At 36.9% G+C, this 24790-nt stretch overlaps 1 protein-coding gene across 1 annotated transcript in view; it reads left to right on the forward strand.

The window, feature by feature from the left end:
* Window positions 1-24790, forward strand: part of LOC126336730 (glutathione S-transferase-like) — a 66254-nt gene that overhangs the window by 24642 nt on the left and 16822 nt on the right. The window contains exons 2-4 of the mRNA XM_050000717.1: window positions 5287-5431; window positions 8289-8456; window positions 22971-23113. Of these exons, the coding sequence (XP_049856674.1) occupies window positions 5293-5431; window positions 8289-8456; window positions 22971-23113 (450 nt within the window). The 5' untranslated portion in view covers window positions 5287-5292. The remainder of the gene's footprint in view (window positions 1-5286; window positions 5432-8288; window positions 8457-22970; window positions 23114-24790) is intronic.

Below are 24790 nucleotides of genomic sequence, written 5' to 3' on the forward strand. Positions count from 1 at the left end.
AATTCTACTACTGAGGCAACAAAAAAGACATGATGGACGGAGCAAGGAGAGAATAGTAGGCTAGCACTGGCAAAAACGGTATTCCTGGCCAATAGAAGCCCTCTAGTATCACACATGAACCTTAATTTGAGGAAAAAGTTCTGAGAATGTAGGTTTGGAGAACAGCATAGTAATTAATCATGGACTGTGAAAAAACTGGAACGGAAGAGAAGTGTAGCATTTGTGAAGTGTGCAACAGAAGAATTTTGAAATCTGGGTGGACTGGTAAGGTAAATAATGAGAAGATTCACTGCTATATATATGTATAGGGGGGTCAATTGATTTTATGCATTTAAGGAAATGGGGACAATTTTGAACAATTTCTTCATGGCTGATTTCATTAATTAAGCACCCCAAAACTATGATAGGCTAGGGAACTCATTCTAATGAAGAACCCCAACATGTTAAAGGCAAGGGAAATCACACTAATGAAACACCCCATAGGAACATCATTCTACTGCGTCCATATGGTTGTTCCTTGGTAACGCTAAAGTAGGATACAGTAAATTTTGTACAAAAATAGCTTACTTTGGCGTAACGAAAGAATTGGTGCACATTTTATACCATTTTGATGTGTCCGTCTCGGATAGTTCTAAATAAATATGAGTTCTTCCCCAATTATAATTTTTCTCAACTTCAGCGCCACCTGTCAATCGTTTAAAAAAATGTTTCAGACACAATTTGATTATTTTTTTTATGGAGAATCCTAATCTGCAATAAAAAATAGGTGTTTTCATTTAAGATTTAAAAGTTACCCCCTGCCCCACCCAAGGGGGCGGGCGCTAGAGGTCACATGTAGTACCATTTGATGTCCCCCTTTGAGTTTACGAACTTGTCTTACCCACTATTTAGACCCAGTGTATAGTTTTCGAGATAATCTCCTCCGAAACTTCAGATGAACCACCCTGTGTATGTTGTTGTTGTCTTCAGACCAGAGACTGGTTTGATGCATCTCTCCATGCTAGTCTATACTGTGCAAGCTTCTTCAGCTCCCAGTACCTACTGCAACCTATATCCTTCTGAATCTGCTTAGTTTATTCATCCCTTTGTCTCCCTCTACGATTTTTACCCTTCACGCTGCCCTCCAGTACTAAACTGGTGATCCCTTGATGCCTCAACACGTGTCCTAACAACCGATCCCTTCTTCTAGTGAAGTTGTGCCACAAATTCCTTTTTCCATTCAGTATCTCCTCATTAGTTACGTGATCCACCCATCTAATTCTCAGCATGCTTCTATAGCACCAAATTTCGAAGGCTTCTATTATTTCGTCGTCTAAACTATTTATCGTCCATGTTTCACTTCTATACATGATTACACTCCACAAAAATACTTTCAGAAACGACTTCCTGACATTTAAATCTATACTCGAAGTTAACAAATTTCTCTTCTTCAGAAACCCTTTCCTTGCCGTTGCCAGTCTACATTTTATATCATCTCTACTTCGAACATCATTTGCTCGCCAAATAGCAAAACACATTTACTACCTTAAGTGTCTCATTTCATAATCTAAATCCCTCAGCATCACCCAGTTTAATTTGACTACGTTCCATAATCGTCGTTTTGCTTTTGTTGATGTTTATCTTATATCGTCCTTTCAAGACATCATCCATTCCGTTCAGCTGCTCTGCCAGGTGCTTTGCTGTCTCTGACATAATTACAATGTCATCGGCGAACCTCAAAGTTTTTATTTCTTCTCCATGGATTTTAATTCCTACTCCCAATTTTTATTTTGTTTCCTTTTCTGCTTGCTCAATATACAGGTTGAATAACCTCGGGGATAGGCTACAATCCTGCCTGACTCCCTTTTCAAACACTGCTTCCCTCTCATGTCCCTCGACTCATATAACTGCCATCTGGTTTCTGTACGAAATGTAAGTTGCCTTTCCCTCCCTGTATTTTACCCCTGCCAAATTTAGAATTCGAAAGAGAGTATTCCAGTCAACATTCTCAAAAGCTTTCTCTAAGTCTTGTATAGACTCTCTATGTACTGCTTACACCCTTTTGCTTTCCCTTCTTCGCTTAAAACTGGGTTTCCATCTGAGCTCTTGATATTCATGCAAGTGGTTCTCTTTTCTCCTAAGGTCTTTTTACTTTTCCTGTAGGCAGTACCTATCTTACCCCTACTGATATATGCCTCTACATCCGTAGATTTGTCCTCTAGCCATCCCTGCTTAGTCATTTTGCAGTTCTGTTTATCTAATTTTTGAGACGTTTGTATTCCTTTTTGCCAGCTTCGTTTACTGCATTTTTATGTTTTCTCCTTTCATCAATTAAATTAAATATTTCGTCTGTTATCCAAGGATGTCTACTAACCCTCGTCTTTTTACCTACATGATCCTGTGCTGCTATTACTATTTCATCTCTGAAAGCTACCCATTCTTCATCTACTGTATTTATTTCCCTCAGTCTTTTCAATCGTTCCCCAATGCTCTCCCTGAAACTCTCTATAACCTCTGGTTTTGACAGTTTATCCAAGTCCCATCTTCTTAAATTACTACCTTTTTGTAGTCTCTTCAGTTTTAATCTACAGTTTATAGCCATTAGATGGTGGTGAGACTCCACATCTGCCCCTGGAAATGTCTTACAATTTAAAACCTGCTTCCTAAATCTCTGTCTTACCACTATATAATTTATCTGAAACCTTCCAGTATCTTCAGGCCTCTGCCATGCATACAATCGTCTTTCATGATTCTTGAACCAAGTATGGTATGATTTACGCTCTGTGCAAAATTCTACCAGGCAGCTTCCTCTTTCGTTCCTTACCCCTATTCCATATTCATCTACTATGTTTCCATCTCTTCCTTTTCCTACTATCGTATTCCAGTTACCCATGACTATTACATTTTCGTCTCCCTTCACTATTTGAATAATTTCATCTCATCACACATTTAATTAATATCTTCGTCATCTGTGGAGCTAGTTGGCGTATAAACTTGTACTACTGTGGTACTACTGTCTATCTTGGCCACAATAATGCATTCACTATGCTGTTTGTAGTAACTTACCCGCACTCCTATTTTTTTATTCATTATTAAACCTACTCCTGCATCACTCCTGTTCGATTTTGTATTTATAATCCTGTAGTCATCTGACGAGAAGTCTTGTTCCTCCTGCAATCAAACGTCACTAATTCCCATTATATCTAACTTTAACCTATCCATTTTCCATTACAAATTTTCTAATCGACCTGCCCGATTAAGGGACCTGACATTCCACACTCCAATCCTTAAAACACCAGCTTTCTTTCCACTGATAACGACGTCCACCTGAGTAGTCCCCGCCTGGAGATCCGAATGGGGGACTATTTTGCCTCCAGTAGAAGCCATCATCATTTAACCATACAGTATTGTTGGTACCAGTTAGCAATACAACATCAAATTATGTACACATTTTATGTGGTTTATACATTTTAATTTCTAGCATACTCATGCATACGTTTTGGCAGAATTGATAGCAAGCAGCTTTCTCTACAGAACTATTAAATAGTGCTCAATGTACGTTGTTTATTTAATAATTATGCAACCACAACATGGTTAACAAAATCTTCACAACTGATTTACCCAAATATTGAACTCATGCAGTATAAAAATGGAATATGACACAAACTTGAAACTCTAACAGTGTGAAGAGCTCAAAACGTTGTCCACTTACTCCAGATATCTCGTTTACATTGCTTCTAGTTTCAGTTTTAAGCTGTCTTAAAGTTTGCCGAAAATATTGTTGAGATCGCCCTCCATCGAAACCCTAAGTTAGTTGCATTTGGAACTTAAAATTTAGTTTTATAATATAGGTACCATCTATGCAAGATAACTTCAGATTTGAGATAATTGGATCCATTTGATCTGAGCTGGCCCAATAAGAATAAATGCCATACCATGTCGCATGAAATTGTTTGGAGGGGATACAAGTGAAGATACTCATAAATTTTCGAGCAGGCATTAACAAAATTTATTATATTCTTTTCAACCATTTTTTTATTTATTATTTATTTTATTTTAAACAATTTTTTGGACTGGAAATGTTCTTTGGAATACTGTACTTTTTATTTACATTTCGTTTTGCATACAGTCATCAAGTGAGAAGTTTTGGAAATGTCATATTGTGCACTAAGGTTTAACATGTATCATTGTTTCCCTCCCTTTTCAGTAACTAACTTTCTATGAAGTGTTTACAAAAATGATTTTATTACTGACTGTGGTGATAATAAAATCTGTTACTCATAATTAATAATATGTATGATAAGATTTTGAATAGTTGCAACCAGTGGAAGACGCCATTTGTCTTTAATTGGTTGGATATTATAAGCATTTAAAAAATTCGTTAGCTGATAGTGGCCACACAACACAGGGAAAATCTTTTATTCTACGTCTCCAGAATCAGGTCATGCTAATGGTGCCATTACAAGTTTGACTTCTTAGAAATTTATTAGCAGATTTTTAGAATATGCTATATAGTAACGCAAAATTTCGGTAAACATGCAAGTTGTAGTATTTAAATCATCTGATTTTGGCTTTCTAAGAAGTCAGAACCATTAATAATATAGTTTGTGTGGTCTGAGATTGGGAAGATACAATAAAATAATTTTGTTTACAAGGTGGTCACTTAGGCAGTATCCTTATAGTTGAGTCGGTGTAAGAAGATGCCTTAACTGTTGGGAGTTTCAGCAGCAAACTGCAAACGGCTGCAGGTGAAAACAGCGCTCAACTATAGAGCTGCCACAACACTGTGGCAGTGCCATAGACACATTTACAAAATGTTGTTGCACAGCTGGTTAGATACATTTGCAAAGCTACCATGTCCAGCCCATTGCATTTGTCAGGGACCTTCGTGTACTGATTTGACTACAGTCTATGTAACTGAAATATATTTTCACTTTGCTTCAATGAAATATATTTTCACTTTGCTTCAGGTAACAAAATATAGTTATTGTAGAACATGAATCTCCATGATCATAAGTATGATAGTGAGTCAGTTTCAGTAATTTTTTTAAAAAAGTTGTTTTAAACAATGCAGTTAGGTATTCAGAAACGGTTATGATGAAGATGAATATCAATCGTTTTTACATATTATGCTAGTCATTGCTACGTTTTGATTTTGTCTCTCATTAAGATAAATGAGTCAGATAGTATATGAATAGATATGAATTATACTCAATGTAAATAACAATAAATAATACTATGTTTTTTATTTATGTCAATGCTCATACAATCGTCTGTTTCAGTTTTTTATTTTTAAATATGAATTACTTCCAGATGGCACCAAAATGTAAATTAACTTACTTCAATGCTAAGGGAACTGCTGAACCGATACGTTTTCTTTTGTTCTATGGAAAGATAGAGTTTGAGGATGTCCGCATTGAACATTCAGAGAAGTGGATCTCAATGAAAACTTGTAAGTATGATATCTGTATTAATGCATCCATCATTTGCAACATTTCTTTTCCGTATTCATATAGTCATACAAAGCAAACACAGCTCATTTAATCAAATGTATCTAAGCAGTTTACATATTCGAGAAAGGAGAAATATTCACAATCAAAGCAAGTCATCAAGTAGCATACTGTCTCACGAAACACTCTTAATCCTTTTAACAATGATACTGGACACACAAGATTGTGTTAGTGCATGCTCTGATGAAGAATTTTAGTTCTATGGCTCAGCTACATCTGTATTTTGATGCTCAGCATGTTGCCTGTATAGGTAATGGTTACCTTTACCATTTCTAGTCATATAAAAAGCTAAAAATAGCATTTGTATATGAAACAGATGCCTCATATGTAACAGTCGTTCAGCTGTTGATATGAGTTGTTGTAGATTTTGGTTTTCGAGCAGTAGCAGTTTTGCATGAAGCAGTTCAAAGAGTCTTCTAATATTTATTGGCATATCGACTGAATGATATGGCTGAATTTTACTAGCCAAAAGAGCTTTTTAAAGAAATGCCAGAACCAGAGTGAAGAAGTATTAAACCTTGATAGTCCTTGTACTTTATATGTGTAGCTAATCTGGCTTTATAACATCTTCTTAAAAACCAGGTTACGATCAGACTGTTTTTAACAGTGTAACTACTTAATGAAATCTAGCAATATTATTTTCCTTATTTTTACCAATCTCAATCTCTTTATTTCTACTGGACCTAATGTGATGATTCCCATAGGAGGAATGTAGTAGAACAGTTGGCAGTAAACATTATTGGTGACACAGACTAACTCATTTTATGTAATTATTATATAATAAATGGTAGATAGCTCAGAAATCATCAATATTTTCCTTTTACTTGTAGTATCACTTTATTTCCATGGGCTCCTTACAGAGTGTATCCCTTTCACTGAATATTCATTATGTAACTGTAGGTATTCCAATTCTTTTTCTTGCCCCAAATGTAAAGTATTCAGTTATGCCTATCATTTAACAGATAGCTAAAATGTATGTATTGTGACTTAGGCTTACTGAGTTGTCGATGCCTCATATTCCATGTGAGGATTTTGCCTCAAGATGATGCTTTAGTAGTTCACAGTCTCAGCATCATCACAAATTTAATACTCTTGTATCATTCATGCATTAAAGGGGCCAAAACTACATAGAGTTCTGTTTTAGCTTTTAAGCAATGAGATGGGGGAGCTGGCTATAAATCATACATGGCACATTGTCAACAAACCAATGAATGGACTGCAGAACCATTTTTGGAAAGAAACAGAGTAGTAGGGGGGCTTTAATGTCGATAAAAACAACTATTAATCAAGTGTATGGGATTGGTGTGAGTCATTGCAACTATGTATAACTGTATCAAACAATTTAGACTTGTATTTCAATTATGAATGATTCAGTTAAACATGTTTGACTTTTCTGTTTCTAAGAGAATTTCTCACTGTAGACACAGACAAGCTAACATTAATGTAAAAGCCAAATTGGTTAGTGAATGTGACTGCATTCTGGGTATACAGTCTGTTAATCCAGAAAAAATAGTTATAAACTCAGTTGGCCAGACAACAATGGGCTAGTAAATGCAACTGTAAATTCAATTGTGTTGCATCCAAAATAGTCATCACCATGTCTATATAGCCAGTCAAAGACAGCAGCCAGCCTTCATACTCATTTTTGTAGGTGACATCATAGTTACTGCACTGGATCTGGAAGTGATTAAACAGATCAAGTAAGAGCTACTCACTTTATTTGTGTCCAGCTTGTAAAAGCCACAACGTAAAATTGTGGAAAAGAGGTCATTTAACCTCACAACAGAATAAAATCGTGGCAAATTTGTTTATCTGAGAAGCTTTACACCAGTTCAGAATAGAAAACAGGAAGCTGATAAAAACCCCTACTGGTAAATGGAGGTAAGTTTGTAGATCAGCTGCCACTGCAGATCAAAAAACTCACAATCCGCTGAAAGAACTGGTTGAAACTTTTGTCTACATTACCTTCACTTTTTGGCCCCAACTTGTTAACCAAGTTGCGACTATATGGACAACGATTGATGACAGTGAACGCAAAGCATTGGATTGTTGCAGATATCGCAGCACTCATACGTATGTTGTCTGGCTTTGTCTTGCTGAAGGAGAGCATGCTCCATGTGTGGATGACTCTTTGAATTTAAAACACAATTACATCATGCTGTTTCTCACCCACTGACATAGTTACATTACAGCCCACAATGTTATACATTGTTGGAGTTGTGGCAACAGGCTGCAAATACCTTGACTTGAAGAACAGAAGCATTATGTTAATAGTGTTTGTTTTATGTTAAATGCTATAACAGTGTTTACATAAAAAATTCAGAGGCATTACTTTTCAGCATGCCCTCATAACAACTCACTGTAGTTTTATGGTTGTGTATGCATCTGTACTCAAGAGATCTGCTGCAGAATTCATCCAAAAAGTAACTAAGTTCTTTGTCTTATTTATGTGGCTCAGCACTGCAACTATTCAGTGAGTTGTTACCTCTACACAACAGATTATTTAAATGTGAAGTGACTTTAAAAGCTCTGTTCCAACTTTATTTAGAGAAAAAATGTTGAGACAGGAATGCAGGACTTAATTTTGACAAATAGTTGCGTTATCATACCTTGAGGTGGTACAAGTACACAAGGATTTAAGTTAAAGCTACGATGTGAATGGCTACTCTACAACAGAATTTGTGTTTCATAATCTTCAACTCTGATTACTGGAGAAATATCTACAACTATATTTATAGCATTTATGTAATTTTTCTTTGTGTATATGGAAATGCTAAATAATTGTTTCTAATTTTGCAGCTACACCATTTGGACAAGTTCCACTTCTTGAAATTGATGGAAAGAGGATGCATCAGTCCATAGCCATCTGCCGTTATTTAGGCAGAAAGCTTGGACTGGCAGGTGAAAATGATTGGGAATCTGCTCAGATTGATATGGCTGTTGATACAGTACTAGACTTAAGAACAAGTAAGTTTTGTGTTTAGCAGTATTTGAAGCATATTTCTGAAAACAATTATTTAGTTCTATATTTGAACAATCTAAGAGAACAATTTTTTTACAAACAGAATTGCCATGTTAAAGACCGAAAACATTTGTTTAGCTGCTATTGTTGCAAATCTATTATGAGAAAGGGTGGATTTGCACCATCTTTTTTAGAAATAATGTACCTATGAACCTCTAGATCAAAGCAAATATTTTTTTAACAGAGCTTTGAGGTGTCTGGCATTGAGGTAACAGCAAATAGTGCAACAGTGTCTATAGTGACAATCAAATAATTACATTGTGTATAGCAAACAACAATGGCCAATTGTTGCATTAGGTATGTGTTCTGTTAGGCCAGACCATTTTTTCACCATTACCATCTCAGTGGAATATTGTGCTGTTTCTCTTTCTTGCTTGAGCAGGCATTCCATTGGAACTTAATGGTGCAGTATAATTGTACTGGAATAACTAGGTTTTACTTATTTGCAACTCCAATCTTCCCACTGAAAACTGAAAGATGTTGTATAGCAACTACTGACAGTTTGTCTTTAGATCCAGTAATCTTCCATTATTCTCATGTAACATTTGTAGTTACTGACCTATAAGTTTCGGATCACAGAAGAAAAGTATTGTATTATAGTACTGTAAACAATGACTTGATAACAGTGTTTTCAGAGAAAATTTACAGTTAAGTGGTTTTGCAAAGGTAGATGAAAAAATTCACCTCCTACTGTGCATTCAGCCTTTTTTCCTCTACAAAAGGTGTCCAAAATTTAAGCTTACCTGGATCACACTGGAAGCGGACACGGGGTTTTGGGCTGCACATAATGTACTTAACATTAACACTAACACTGATCGTGTGATAGATGTTCACTTCTGATAACACACTGAAATTTGCTTTGGACAATTTGGACAACATGCAGCCTGTGGGGCATAGATTGAACCCTCTGGTTCTAAAACAAACAAGGGTAACTGAAAGCTAGGACCTAATATAGGTAATCACAGAATAAAAAAACATCTTGTGCTATGAAGGGAAATTTCGTACCTAATTTAGAGACAAGGTGTAATAAATCCCAATATTGAAAAATTCTCCAGTCTGTTATTAAAAATGTGAAATAAGTGCAGTAAAACACTGCAAAAGAAACCAGACAAATTTATTTGCACCTCTATTTGTGCCTCTGTTAATCCTTTTGATCATATATTATAGAAGTTGTACAATACAATATTGTACAACTCAGTTTTTTGAATTATACGTCATGTGATTTGATATGTGAATTGATGGGATGGCTTGTTACAAATGATGAGGTGATGACCTTATAAAAATATAGTTTTTGGACTAAATTAAATAATGATCACATACACAGTTTAAAAATTACAATTTTCATGAATAACATGAGCTATTGTTAGAGGAGGAGGCAGTTATCTACATGCTCAACCAGAATTAATTGGATACCACATCATATTCAGTAGGCTTTCATCTGTGGGGAAGGCCAGGTTTGCAATCCTTGATTCACTGATTTCTGTATCACCATTTTCAAATCTGCGTGAAACACATAGGTTCACTGATCGTTTTTTATTTAGTTCCTTTTGATAACATTTAGTGCAAGAACAAATTATCTCAATATAATGTCTTAAAGTATTTAATCTACAGATTAACTACAGTTTGAAACAAAAAGTGGTGGATATGATAGTAACTTTGTGAATACGTTTACATCTTTATTTATTCTAGGTCTTAAAGTTACTGAAATGTTCTTTAAATCAGGTGATTATAGCACCCACATATAAAATCATACACCAAAAAGTAATTAATGTAGACTAATGAAATTTGGGAATCTATTTGTCTAGGTACATTTGAGTGATGAAAACTACAGGATCACAGGTTGATGTAAGCAAAAGACATATCACAAATGCTGATACATCAATAACCAATGCAGCTGTCAGAATGTTGAATACAAGCATGCAGATGTGAATGCATTGTGTTGTACAGGTGCTGGATATCTCTTTGTGGGATGGAGTTTCATGCCTGTTGCACTTGATTGGTCAATACAGGAATGGTTAATGCTGTTTGTGGATGATACTATAGTTGTTATCAGATAAGGTCCCGTATGTGCTTGACTGGAGACAAATCTGATCATTGAGCAGGCCAAGGCAACTTATTGACACTCTACAGAGCACGTCTGAATACAACAATTATCTGTGAGTGAGTGTTATCCTGTTGGAGAATACCTTCTGGACTTCTGTTCATGAATGGCAGCGCAACAGATCGAATGACCAGACTAACATACAAGTTTTCTCTCAGAGTGTATGAGATAACGACGCGAGTGCTCTGCTGTCATATGAAATCACACCCTAGACCGTAACTCCAGGTGTAGGTCCAGTGTGTCTGGCATGCACACAGCTTTTTGCAACCCCACAACTGACTTCCTTCAAACAAACACAATTCCATCACTGGCCTTCATTAGAAAACACAACTGACTTCCACCATGGCCCCCAATAAGCTCTTGCTTCATGTCACTGAAGTCGCAATTAGCAGTGGTTTTGAATAGTGGAATGAACGTTGCAGGGTCGCTAGTTCAGAGCTGCCATTGAAGTAACTGATTTGAAACTGCTTACTGTGTCACTGTCATGCTAGCTGCTGATCAAATTGCTACTGCAGATGCAGTATTATGTGCCAGAGCCATACGCCAAATATGATGATCTCTCCTCTTGATAGCGCCACATGGTCACCTGGAGCCCACTTTTCTTGCGACCATACGTTCTCATAACTACTGCTGCCAGCAAACACAAACAGTGGCTACATTTCTACCAAGGCTTTGTACAGTACCACAGAAGAAACGTCCAGTTTCTCATAACCCTAATACATAACCTCGTTTAAACACAGTGAGGTGTTGATAATGTGGTCTTTGGTGCCTTAAAGGCATTCTTGACTAACGTCAACTCATCATGTCTATTCTAAGACTAACGCCCATGAGGTTTACAGCATGTATTTAAAGCAAATCTGATTTGCATCCTCATAGTGGCACTACTACGCCACTCACGCGACCGGTGCGAAATTCCAATGGAATTCGACTTTCAGATGTGGAAACACACCTACCAGCTTTCGTTTATTTTGCACACCTCCTTCTTGATGTTGCGATTATTTTTCCATCGGTGTATAATACATACAGCAATTCACATTTAGCTGTGGTTTTATATCAAGCTATATATATTGTTTTCATACACTTCATATAAAGGTACATGCAAAACACGCATAATAAAACATTTCCCATTATTTACATTCTAAGGTACTTTATCAGTTGAGCACCTGTTTGTTGGGAAATTTTATCAGCAACCCTGTCTGTGTGGTACACTTCTTAGCTGGTTTTTCTTTCTTGTGTCATGAAAATGGGCATGTGCATATCTTCTGGTAATTTTCTATCTTTTATTAATGAAACTATTGTTCTGTATATGTTAATAGACGGATATACCAGTGTTTTTGGTTTTTGGAAGGCATTTCTGCAGGAGCCACTTTGGTGTTATTCAGAATAATCCCAATGGCCTTTTTTGACATATAAGAATTTTTTTGCATTTATTCTGCCAGAGCTTCCCTTTAAGCAATTCCATATTGTATGTAGAGTTGAAGAAGAATGTGACACACTGTCCACTGAAGTGTCTAGTTTCATAATGAATATTACAGTGCTTAATTTACAGTAAACACTGTCTATATGTTGTCTTCATTAGAGCTAATTATCTGGCACAGTTTTCAAAAATGTTATGCAGTTAATTTCTTCCAGACTTGTTTCATGTATAAGTAGATTTATGAGATCTTCCTTTTATTTATTAGCGGAAACCATGAACACTGCCTTTTGTAGTTTTTTAATTGAGTCATTCTGTGAGAAGTACTGAACCACATTATCTGCCAAAATGAATGTGCAAGTTCCTTTCTCTGCATTTACCACCGTCATGTCACCACGATACAAAAATTTTTGTTCCTTCTCACTGACTTTGATGTAGTTTTCAAAGAGACTGGATAGTAGCACACCATACTTAATAAAATGAAATACCTGCAACCGTTGTTTGATGTTATTTTATTATATAGCAACCACTTCATTTCAGTATGTATGTGAACAGCCCAAGTCACAGAGACCATTAATCACAAGGATGGATGTACAGAAATAGTGGACTATGTACAGATCCCTGAGGCGCATTGTATTTAATGTCCTTGCTTTCAGACATGCGTCTAGATTCTGCCAACAGATATTCCTTTCTGTTGCTAACACATGATTTTATCCATTGTGTTGCATGTTTGCATAAACTATGGCTTTCAAGTTCATCAGAAGGATGAATTCATTATTTCCGTGTACATTTTGTCATCTTCGTCTCTGGTCCCATGATAATCAACAGATACCTGGACAGGTGACTTTTGTATTACATATGTTGGATGTACAACAAAAAGCTGATAAGTGTAATAAGTATAAGATTTTGAGTAAAAGCTTACTCATTTCAGAGGAAATAGTGAGAAGCTTTTTAATAACTATATCATGTAAGACCTCCTCCACCCGTCTTTATTCCCAGCCACTGCCGTCTCCAGCACCAGCTCCTCTGAATTGTACGAGAGATACACTATGTAATCAAAAGTATCCGGACACCTGCTGAAAATGACTTACAAGCTCGTAGCGCCCTCCATCGGTAATGCTGCAATTAAATATGGTGTTAGCCCACCCTTAGCCTTGATGACAGCTTCCACTCTCGCAGGCATACGTTCAATCAAGTGCGTTTCTTGGGGAATGGCAGCCCATTGTTCACGGAGTGCTGCACTGAGGAGAGGTATCGATGTCGCTTGGTGAGGCCTGGCATGAAGTCGGCGCTCCAAAACAACATAAATGTGTTCTAAAGGATTCAGGAGCATGGAATATCAGATCCCTGAATCGGGCAGGTAGGTTAGAAAATTTAAAAAGGGAAATGGATAGGTTAAAGTTAGATATAGTGGGAATTAGCGAAGTTCGGTCGCAGGAGGAACAAGACTTCTGGTCAGGTGACTATAGGGTTATAAACACAAAATCAAATAAAGGTCATGCAGGAGTAGGTTTAATAATGAATAAAACAATAGGAATGTGGGTAAGCTACTACAAACAGCATAGTGAACGCATTGTTGTGGCCAAGATAGATATGAAGCCCACACCTACTACAGTAGTACAAGTTTATATGCCAACTAGCTCTGCAGATGACGAAGAAATTGAAGAAGTGTATGATGAAATAAAAGAAATTATTCAGATAGTGAAGGGTGACGAAAATTTAATAGTCATGGGTGACTGGAATTCGGTAGTAGGAAAAGGGAGAGAAGGAAACGTAGTAGGTGAATATGGACTGGGGCTAACAAATGAAAGAGGAAGCCGCCTGGTAGAATTTTGCACAGAGTACAACTTAATCATAGCTAACGCTCGGTTCAAGAATCATAAAAGAAGGTTGTACACATGGAAGAAGCCTGGAGATACTGACAGGATTCAGATAGATTATATAATTATAAGACAGAGATTTAGGAACTAAGTTTTAAATTGTAAGACATTTCCAGGGGCAGATGTGGACTCTGACCACAATCTATTGGTTATGACCTGTAGATTAAAACTGAAGAAACTGCAAAAAGGTGGGAATTTAAGGAGATGGGATCTGGATAAACTAAAAGTACCAGAGGTTGTACAGTGTTTCAGGGAGAGCATAAGGGAACAATTGACAGGAATGGGAGAAAGAAATACAGTGGCAGAAGAATGGGTAGTTTTGAGGGATGAAGTAGTGAAGGCAGCAGAAGATCAAGTAGGTAAAAAGACGAGGGCTAGTAGAAATACTTGGGTAGCAGAAGAAATATTGAATTTAATGGATGAAAGGAGAAAATATAAAAATGCAGTAAATGAAGCAGTAAAAAAGGAATACAGACGTCTAAAAAATGAGATCGACACGAAGTGCAAAATGGCTAAGCAGGCATGGCTAGAGAACAAATGTAAGGATGTAGAGGCTTATCTCACTAGGGGTAAGATAGATACTGCCTACAGGAAAATTAAAGAGACCTTTGGAGATAAGAGAACCACTTGTATGAACATCAAGAGCTCAGATGGAAACCCAGTTCTAAGCAAAGAAGGGAAAGCAGAAAGGTGGAATGAGTATATAGAGGGTCTATACAAGGGCGATGTACTTGAGGACAATATTATGGAAATGGAAGAGGATGTAGATGAAGATGAAATGGGAGATACGATACTGCGTGAAGAGTTTGACAGAGCACTGAAAGACCTGAGTCGAAACAAGGCCCCGGGATTAGACAACATTCTATTAGAACGACTGACGGCCTTGGGAGAGCCAGTCCTGACAAAACTCTTCCATCTGGTGAATAAGATGTATGAGACAGGCGAAATACCCTCAGACTTCAAGAAGAATATAATAATTCCGATCTCAAAGAAAGCAGGTGTTGACAGATGTGAAAATTATCGAACTATCAGTGTAATAAGTCACAGCTGCAAAATACTAACGCGAATTCTTTACAGACGAATGGAAAAACTAGTAGAAGCCGACCTCGGGGAAGATCAGTTTGGATTCCGTAGAAATGTTGGAACACGTGAGGCAATACTGACCCTACGACGTATGACAGGGGTAAAATACAGGGAGCGAAAAGCTATTTACAATTTGTACAGAAACCAGATGGCAGTTATAAGAGTCGAGGAGTATGAAAGGGAAGCAGTGGTTGAGGAGGTAGTGAGACAGGGTTGTAGCCTATCCCCGATGTTATTCAAACTGTATATTGAGCAAGCAATAAAGGAAACAAAAGAAAAGTTCGGAGTAGGTATTAAAATCCACGGAGAAGAAATAAAAACTTTGAGGTTCGCCGATGACATTGTAATTCTATCAGAGACAGCAAAGGACTTAGAAGAGCAGTTGAACGGAATGGACAGTGTCTTGAAAGGCGGGTATAAGATGAACATGAACAAAAGCAAAACGAGGATAATGGAATGTAGTCGAATTATGTCGGGTGATGCTGTGGGAATTAGATTAGGAAATGAGACACTTAAAGTAGTAAAGGAGTTTTGCTACTTGGGGCAGTAAAATAACTGATGATGGTCGAAGTAGAGAGGATATAAAATGTAGACTGGCAATGGCAAGGAAAACGTTTCTGAAGAAGAAAAATTTGTTAACATCGAGTGTAGATTTAAATGTCAGGAAGTCGTTTCTGAAAGTATTTGTGTGGAGTGTAGGCGTGTATGGAAGTTAAACGTGGACGATAAATAGTTTAGACAAGAAGAGAATAGAAGGTTTCGAAATGTGGTGCTACAGAAGAATGCTGAAGATTAGATGGATAGATCACGTAACTAATGAGGAGGTACTGAATAGAACTGGGGAGAAGAGAAGCTTGTGGCACAACTTGACTAGAAGAAGGGAGCGGTTGGTAGGACATGTTCTGAGATATCGAGGATCACCAATTTAGTATTGGTGGGCAGTGTGGAGGGTAAAAATCGTAGAGGGAGGCCAAGAGATGAATACACTAAGCAGATTCAGAAGGAGGTAGGCGGCAGTGGGTACTGGGAGATGAAGAACCTTGCACAGGATAGAGTAGCATGGAGAGCTGCATGAAACCAGTCTCAGGACTGAAGACCACAACAACAACAACAACTTCTAGACAAATCAGTTCTCAAAACGTTTGACTTCCTTTTCAAAATGTTTGTGTGCTTTACTTTTACAGACTATTTAGATTAACTGAAAGTTTGGGTTTGACACTGACTGTTGATGAATTACGTTCTCAACATCAACTATCAGTAAAATTTTATGATTGTTCAGTGTATTTTATTAGGAATTTAATATGTGTGATATACGATCTAGGTGTGTATACACTTAAAGATGAAGTACTTTGGCAAGACCTTATAATATACTTATAGTTTACGTAAAATTTAGTATGCAATACTGTAGCTGAGTAGTCAGTTAAAATACAAGTAGCAATCGACACCGAACCCACGATCTTTCATTCGACTTCCTTTTCAAAATGTTTGTGTGCTTTACTTTCACAGACTATTTAGATTAACTGAAAGTTTGGGTTTGACACTGACTGTTGATGAATTACGTTCTCAACATCAACTATCAGTAAAATTTTATGATTGTTCAGTGTATTTTATTAGGAATTTAATATGTGTGATATACGATCTAGGTGTGTATACACTTAAAGATGAAGTACTTTGGCAAGACCTTATAATATACTTATAGTTTACGTAAAATTTAGTATGCAATACTGTAGCTGAGTAGTCAGTTAAAATATAAGTAGCAATCGACACCGAACCCACGATCTTTCATTCGATGCGGTGGCAAAACTACGCTCATTCATTTGTATTTACGATACTCTGTTATTCGTCCGCATTTATTAGCTGTTAAAAGTTCTTAATCAAGTAAAAAAATCGTATTTAATTTATTAATGAGATGTTAATGCTCGTCAGCTCATTCACGTGTATTCGAAGAATTTGTCTGGTGATCTTCCTAACAGATGATATAAATTATGAAATTCTCAATAAAGATTCCTCCCTTTGTAACTTTCATCCACAGCATTTCTTTTCGCTTTATTCTCTCAGGTAAAGTTAATTTTGAAGTCTTCCTCTCTAGCTACGGTATTCTACAGTTTAGGAGTGCCGTTTTATAGAAACAGGTGGTCGACTCTAAGCAGATAGATGGTCGCTGGCACGCAGGACACCCGAGCTACTCGCCCGATGCTGCTGGTTGATGCTAGAGTGTCGCATATCCAGATTGCGCTCGATGTGGGTCGCTTCTGACGCTTATGTAGGACACGGCCTAAGACGTTGGTGCAAAAGACTGATGATCAGGGACTTTATACCACCACCCCTACCATGAAGACAAAGGGAAGATTACATGCGGTCTACATGGATGGTCACCCATGCAAGTACTGGTTATGCCCAATGATGCTTAAGACTGGTGATAGGATCGGAACTGGTTTACCCACCATGCCATGGCCACTGGGCTTCAAATTAAGTAATTAATGCATGTGGTAATATTATCTCATCGAAAAAAATACTTTCACACTATTCATTTATATCACATCGCTGATAACTGCCACACTATACAGGGTGGTCCATTGATAGTGTCCGGGCCAAATATCTCACGAAATAAGCATCAAACGAAAAAACTACAATGAACGAAACTCGTCTAGCTTGAAGGGGGAAACTGGATGGCGCTATGGTTGGCCCCCTAGATGGCGCTGCCACATGTCAAACGGATATCAGCTGCGTTTTTTTTTTTAAATAGCAACCCCCATTTTTATTACATATGCGTGTAGTAATTAAAGGTATATGAATATTTTAGTTGGACCACTTTTTTCGCTTTGGGATAGATGGCGCTGTAGTAGCCACAAACGTATAAGTACGTGGTATCACGTAACATTCCGCCAGTGCGGAAGGTATTTGCTTCGTGATACATTACCCGTGTTAAAACGGACCGTTTACCAATTGCGGAAAAGGTCGATACCGTGTTGATATATGGGTATTGTGATCACGATGCCCAACGGGCGTGTGCTATGTATGCTGCTCGGTATCCTGGATGACATCATTCAAGTGTCCGGACCGTTCGCCGGATAGTTACGTTATTTAAGGAAACAGGAAGTGTTTGTTAAGCCACATGTGAAACGTTAACCACGACCTGCAAAAATGATGATGCCCAAGTAGGTGTTTTAGCTGCTGTCGCGGCTTATCCGCACATTAGTAGCAGACAAATTGAGCGAGAATCGGGAATCTCAAAAACTTCGGTGTTGAGAATACTACATCAACATCGATTGCACCCGCTCCATACTTCTATGCACCAGGAATTGCATGGCGACGAATTTGATCGTCGTGTACAGTTCTGCCACAGGGCACAAGAGAAATTACTGGACGATGACAGTTTTTTTGCACTCGTTCTATTTAGGGACGAAGCGTCATTCTCCAAAAGCGGTAACGTAAACCGGCATAATATGCACTACTGGGCAACGGAAAATCCACGATGTCTGCCACAAGTGGAACATCAGCGACCTTGGCGGGTGCGGCATTATGGGAGGAAGGGTAATTGGCCCCCATTTTATCGATGGCAGTCTAAATGGTGCAATGTTTGCTGATTTCCTACGTAATTTTCTGCCTATGTTACTACAAGATGTTTCACTGCATGACAGAATGGCGATGTACTTCCAACATGATAGATGTCCAGCACATAGCTCGCGTGCAGTTGAAGCGGTATTGAAAAGCATATTTCATGACAGGTGGATTGGTCTTTGACGCACCTTACCATGGCCCGCACGTTAACCGGATCTGACGTCCCCGGATTTCTTTCTGTGGGGAAAGTTTAAGTATATTTACTATCGTGATCCACCGACAACGCCTCACAACAAGCGTCAGCGCATTGTCAATGCATGTGTGAACATTATGGCAGGCGAACTACTCGCTGTTGAGAGGAATGTCGTTACACGTATTGCCAAATGCATTGAGGCTGATGGACATCAATTTGAGTATTTATTGGATTAATGTGGTATTTACAGGTAATCACGCAGTAACAGCATGCGTTCTCAGAAATGATAAAATGGGGTTGTAGTTTCTGCATCTCGAGCATCACCATTTTTTTCTTTAGCAGAGGCACATCTATTCCTTGTTTCAGATACTCTGGAGCCTTTTACTGCCTATGTATTCTTTAAATAAGCAGGTTGGCTCTTTATCTATGCCTGCTCTCTTATTATTCTTTAATTTTTGTACTCATTTCCTAACTTTGTTCTCTATGGCGGGTAGAAACATCATTGTACTCGCTGCATAAGTTTGACTGGAATAAAACTTTTAAATTTTTGCAATTTTTATTGTATTTTCTCCGCTATATAAAAAAATATTTCTTCTCAAAATCTGCTAGTTTCTGTGGATCAATAATCGACCTACCCCTGTCTTTTATCTGTAATTTATTGTCATTCTGTTTCTGTTTTCCTATTTTTTCCTATACAACCGTCCAGGCTGCTTTCCTTTCACTTTCTGCTTTAAGAATTGTTTAGCCATTTGCTGACATTTTTGTGGCAAGGAACATCTTCCTGTAAATCTTTTTGTACATCTGACAATAGTTTTTGAACTCTGGTGCTCTATGGGTTTTTCTTATGGAACTCTGATATTTCAATGTTTGGGAGGCTTTTATTATACCTGCTGTGATCTACCTGTCTTTATTTGGCTTTGCTATAGATGTGGATACTTTTTGAAATTGGCTGTTCAAAGTTTAGTTTAAATATTTATGGAACATAGAGAATTTTGTATCTATATTGTTTTCTGTATACACTCCACCCCAGATTTTGTTTAACAATGTCCTTGAAAACTATTGAGTTTTGTGTTTTGAAAGAGACCTTTAGATCTAGTGTCTGATGGGCTTATACTTTTGTCACTTGCTAGAAGTGACTGGAGAGTCCGAGAATTTCTACATGTAGAAGGCAATATTCTGTGACTGCATTTGTAAAAAACATGATTGATTACTGAAGATAAAGATTTTGTTGTCCTTGTTGTTTTGTTGACCAACTGTGACATGTCAAAACTGTGAAGAATGTTTGATTTTTAGTTATGTCTGCTTATAAGATTATACTACACTTGGGCACTGCAACTTTACTCAGAACCTTTATTAATTTATTAAAAATGATTTCTATATTTCCAGCAGTTTGCTAGTTTCTATGGATCAATAATCGACCTACCCCCGTCTTTTATATGTAATTTATTGTCATTCTGTTTCTGTTTTCCTGCTTTTTCCTATACACCCCTCCAGGCTGTTTTCCTATACACCCCTCCAGGCTGCTTTCCTTTCACTTTCTGCTTTAAGAATTTACACAAAGAATAATTACTCTTTCTTTTATATAAATTTGATTAACTGTTAGTTCAATCCTGATATTTCAAAATGTTGACTGTGATAAGGTCATGTCTCAGTTTGAATTTTATTCTATTTTTGATATGTATACATTATCTTATCCCCTTTAGAGAAGTCCTGTGAGAATAGCTTTCTTTCTCATGTGAGGATAATATTTGTGAGTTGGATTACTGTATCTCTACACAAGTGTAGAGAATCATTGTTGTACAGTTTAATGCTAAACTGATACAATGTCTTTCATTAATACCATAATCAAGCAAAATCTCCAGGGATTTGTAGTGGATCAAGGCATTGCCAAAACACCCATGGAAAATTACTTCAAAAAGTAATATCAACAATTACTCATGAATAATATAAATTTTCTTGTTTCTATTTGGGCATATGGTTGATTACAAAGTTGTGTACACAATCAGTAGCAGAACTTCTATATTTTTAAAAATGTGGTTATTGTTTTTTCAGCCACATTCCTCTCTGGTATTCTTACTATTACATAGTCATTATGTGTAATACTGACATGATTACTGTAAGTTGATAAAAGTTATGTGAGTATACAGGCAAGCATATTTATTTACAAATAGTCTTTGTAGTTGTTGTATTAAAAGTAGTAATCATCTAGGAGATTTTAATCATCTGACATGCAATTGGGACAGTTACAGTTTTGTTAGTGGTAAGTATGAAAAGACACTGTGTGAAAAATTACTGAGTGCCTTGTCTAAAAAAAATCTACCTAGAACATGTAGTTCAGAACCCTACTTGTGATGGAACTATATCATATCTAAATGCTAATGAAGGAACCTTATCTTTTTGGGGATGTATACACTGAAATCGGTTTCAGTGACCATAAGGTAATGGAAGCATGAATGATTAACAAAGTAGAAAGGGCAACTAAAAGAGGCAGATATATATATATATATATTTTCAGTAACCTAGGCAAAGAAACAGTATTACCTCATCTCAATATGTTACTTGAAACATTTAGCTCAGGACAGGAGCATGTAGAGGAATGATCTTGAAAGGTTTAAAAACGGCATAAGACTAGCAACGTGCTATAATATTCCAAAGTGTAAAATTTTCCACTTTGAAAAACAAAAAATATAGCAATACCCTATGACTACAGTGTCAGTGAACCAAAGTTGTAAGTCAACTCAACCGAATACTTGGGTGTAACCATTTGTAGGTATATGCAATGGAACAGTGTCATAGACTCAGTCATAGGCAAAGAAGGTGGAAAACTACATTTCATTGCCAGAGTACTAGTAAAATGCAACCAGTCTACAAAAGAGACTGCATACAAAACACTCATGCTATCCATATTAGAATATTGCTCAAGTCTTTATTTACTTTTTTATGTGTTTATCTGTCTATATAAATCTCTTTTTCAGTACATATATCATACACAGTATATTTGACGGAAACCCTTTTTATCTATTTGTTTTTCAAACATCAAACATACAGTATTTAAATTTTTATAACAAATTTTATCTATGCAGTTAATAATTTACAATTTTTGAATACTGTGTATTTTTAAGTTATTTCTAAAATTACAGATACAAATTACATTTTTCCTTGCATGAGATACTGTGAGGTCGAATAGTAGCAGTTTTTCAGAAGGAAGGCTGTCACAGACTTTTTAAAGCTCTGTAGTTGGTAACATGTTGTGCAGTTTTTTCCCTGCATAATATACATCTTTCTGGCATAGTGTGGTGTTACTATGATTAACATGTATGTCACTGTGTGTTGTGTGTTACACTAATTTCAAGTAGGACTAACAGGGTATATTGAATATTTGTGGTGAAGGATAATGTCAATGATCACAAGTTTGTGTGACCCATGAGAGAGTATCATCAGTGAAGGGTAACATAAATGATAACAGATTTTTGTGACCCATGGGAGAGTATTATGAAGATGATGAACAAAATGAACTGGTAGACACTTAAAGATAGACACAAACTATACAGTGATAGAAAACTTAGAAGCTTTCCAGAACCAACTTGGATGGTGACTCTAGTGTCACAATATCAATCAAGAAGACAGAATTCAACTAAATGCAGTATATACAGAGGAATTCCAGCAGTTGTCCTTCTTGCATACTTCAAAAGAATGGAATGAGGAAAAATTCCTCATTACTGATACACTGGGATTTACCCTCTCCATGCTCTTCACAGTGGTTTACAGAGTGTAGCTTTAGAGGTAAATTTGCATCCTTTGAATACATAATAATTCTGCCAATATTTTTTTTCTGAAATAGTAGTATGACCATTTTGTTGCTATGTGTGTACATTTTACAGATGCTTATATAAAAAATTTTTTGTTTGTTAGTCACTAATTGACATAACAATTAGCATATTCTTTCTTCTGAGTTGTGTTTCTTGTTGTATACTACATTTATGTTACCTTACTATTGTCATAACTTGCTGCATTTCAACAATGTTAAATTTCTACCAACTTTCTGGTATGTCCCACATACCTGAATCAAATTATTTGGAAATGTAAGTTCCAAGTCTAATAGCTCACAATTTACAAACATCCACAATTTCACTGTCTGTGGTAAACAATGAGTTTTGTTTTCATGAGTCTGTATTTTCATTTTGAAATGGTTGGTAAAAGAAAATTATTTTTCTAATCTTGATGCAGAGTTATCTGAGTTTTACTGGGAACCTGATGAAGCTGTAAAGCAGAGAAAAAAAACAACTGCCTTAAACGAAACACTTCCCTTCTTTCTTGGAAGGGTTGATGCATTGGTGAAGGAAAATGGAGGTTACCTTGCTGCAGGAAAGGTATGTAACAGTGTGTGCTCTACAAAGTGTATAATAATTCTATCCTGATTATAACTCCATGCTGTGGTAAAACTAAACTCTGGGAAGAATCTCTTTTCTTAAAAATCCTAGCCCTCCATTACCATGGACGAGCATCTACAAGATTTAGAATGTACTGAAGAAGCCTGTAACTAGTTACCTCTTTAATCAGTTCTAGGCGTTGCTTGAGTATTGCAGTTTTGCATATGCACTCACAAAAAAGGCAGAAACTTGGATTTATATTCCAGTATGATATACAGCTCTAGCTTGTCAGATATAATCAATACAGGGTATATTACACAAAAATAGAGGAATTCCATCTCAAATATGATCACAACAGTCATCTGCAAATATTGCTGCACACATATTTTGATGAACCCAAAAAACGAAAGTGGCTATTTTAAACTGGTTGTGGTTTGTTGGCATACGTGTGAGATTTCAGATTCTCCAAAGAAAGAAGGCACATTGAAAACAGTTGGAAGCTTAAAAGAAGAATTGACCATGCACTGAATAGATATGTACTCAGTAGAACAAGTCATAATGGGAGGGAACCTTCACTGTACATAGTCACATTAAACAAACTTATAGAGAAACAGACAGTACTGCATAATAGGTGTAAAGTAAAACATAGGGCTATAGATAGAGCGATACTGAATGGAATGCAACTTGCTGTCAAGAGAGCAATGCTCTTTGCCTTCAGTAATGCTGTAGCAGAATATCGTCAAATGATATTTCACAAAACCAAAAGAAATTATGGCCATATATAAAGGCTGTTAGCGATACCAAAGTTAATGTCCAGTCCCAGCAAATTACACAGAAACTAAAGTTGAGGGTGGCAAAGCAAAAGCTGAAATTCTTAACTCCATTCTCAAATGTTCGTTTACAAAGGAACACCCAGGAGAACTGCGTTCAGGGTGGTAAAGCAAAAGCTGAAATTCTTAACTCCATTCTCAAATGTTCGTTTACAAAGGAAAACCCAGGTGAACTGCCCCAATGTAATCCTTATACAATTGAAAAGATGAATGAAGTAAGTATTAATGTCAGTGAGAAACAGCTGAAACTGTTAAAATTGGACAAAGCTCCAGGCCCTGGACGAGTCCCTGTCAGATTCAATTCTGAATCTGCGGTGGAATTTGTCCATCTACAATCTATCATAGATCCCTCCAACAAAAAACCTAGACCAATTCTTTGAAAAGAGCACAGGTCACACTCATCTCCAGGAAGGATAATAGAAGTCATCCAAAAAACTGTTGTCCAGTATCCTTGACACCAGTTTTTAGTAATCTTAGAACATATTGTAAGCTCAAAGATAATGAGGTACCTTGAACAGAACAACCACCTCGGTGCCAACCAACATGGTTTCCAAAACATCATGTATGTGAAACCCAACTCAACTTTTATCACGTGACGTACTGAAAGCTTTGTATGAAGGCAGTCAGGTAGATGCAGGATTTCCTGATTTCCGAAAAGCATTTGCCTCAGTGCAACACCTATGCTTATTGTCAAAAGTACAATGATATGGAAATCGAGTGAAATTGGTGACTGGACTGACGACTTTGTAGTAGAGAGGGCATAGTAAGTTATCCTGGATGAAGCGTCATCGTCAGATGTGGAAGTATCATCAGGTGTGCCCCAGGGAAGTGTGTTAGGACCATTGCT

This window comes from Schistocerca gregaria, chromosome 2 (assembly GCF_023897955.1).
Source record: "Schistocerca gregaria isolate iqSchGreg1 chromosome 2, iqSchGreg1.2, whole genome shotgun sequence".
Classification (NCBI taxonomy): Eukaryota; Metazoa; Arthropoda; class Insecta; order Orthoptera; family Acrididae; genus Schistocerca; species Schistocerca gregaria.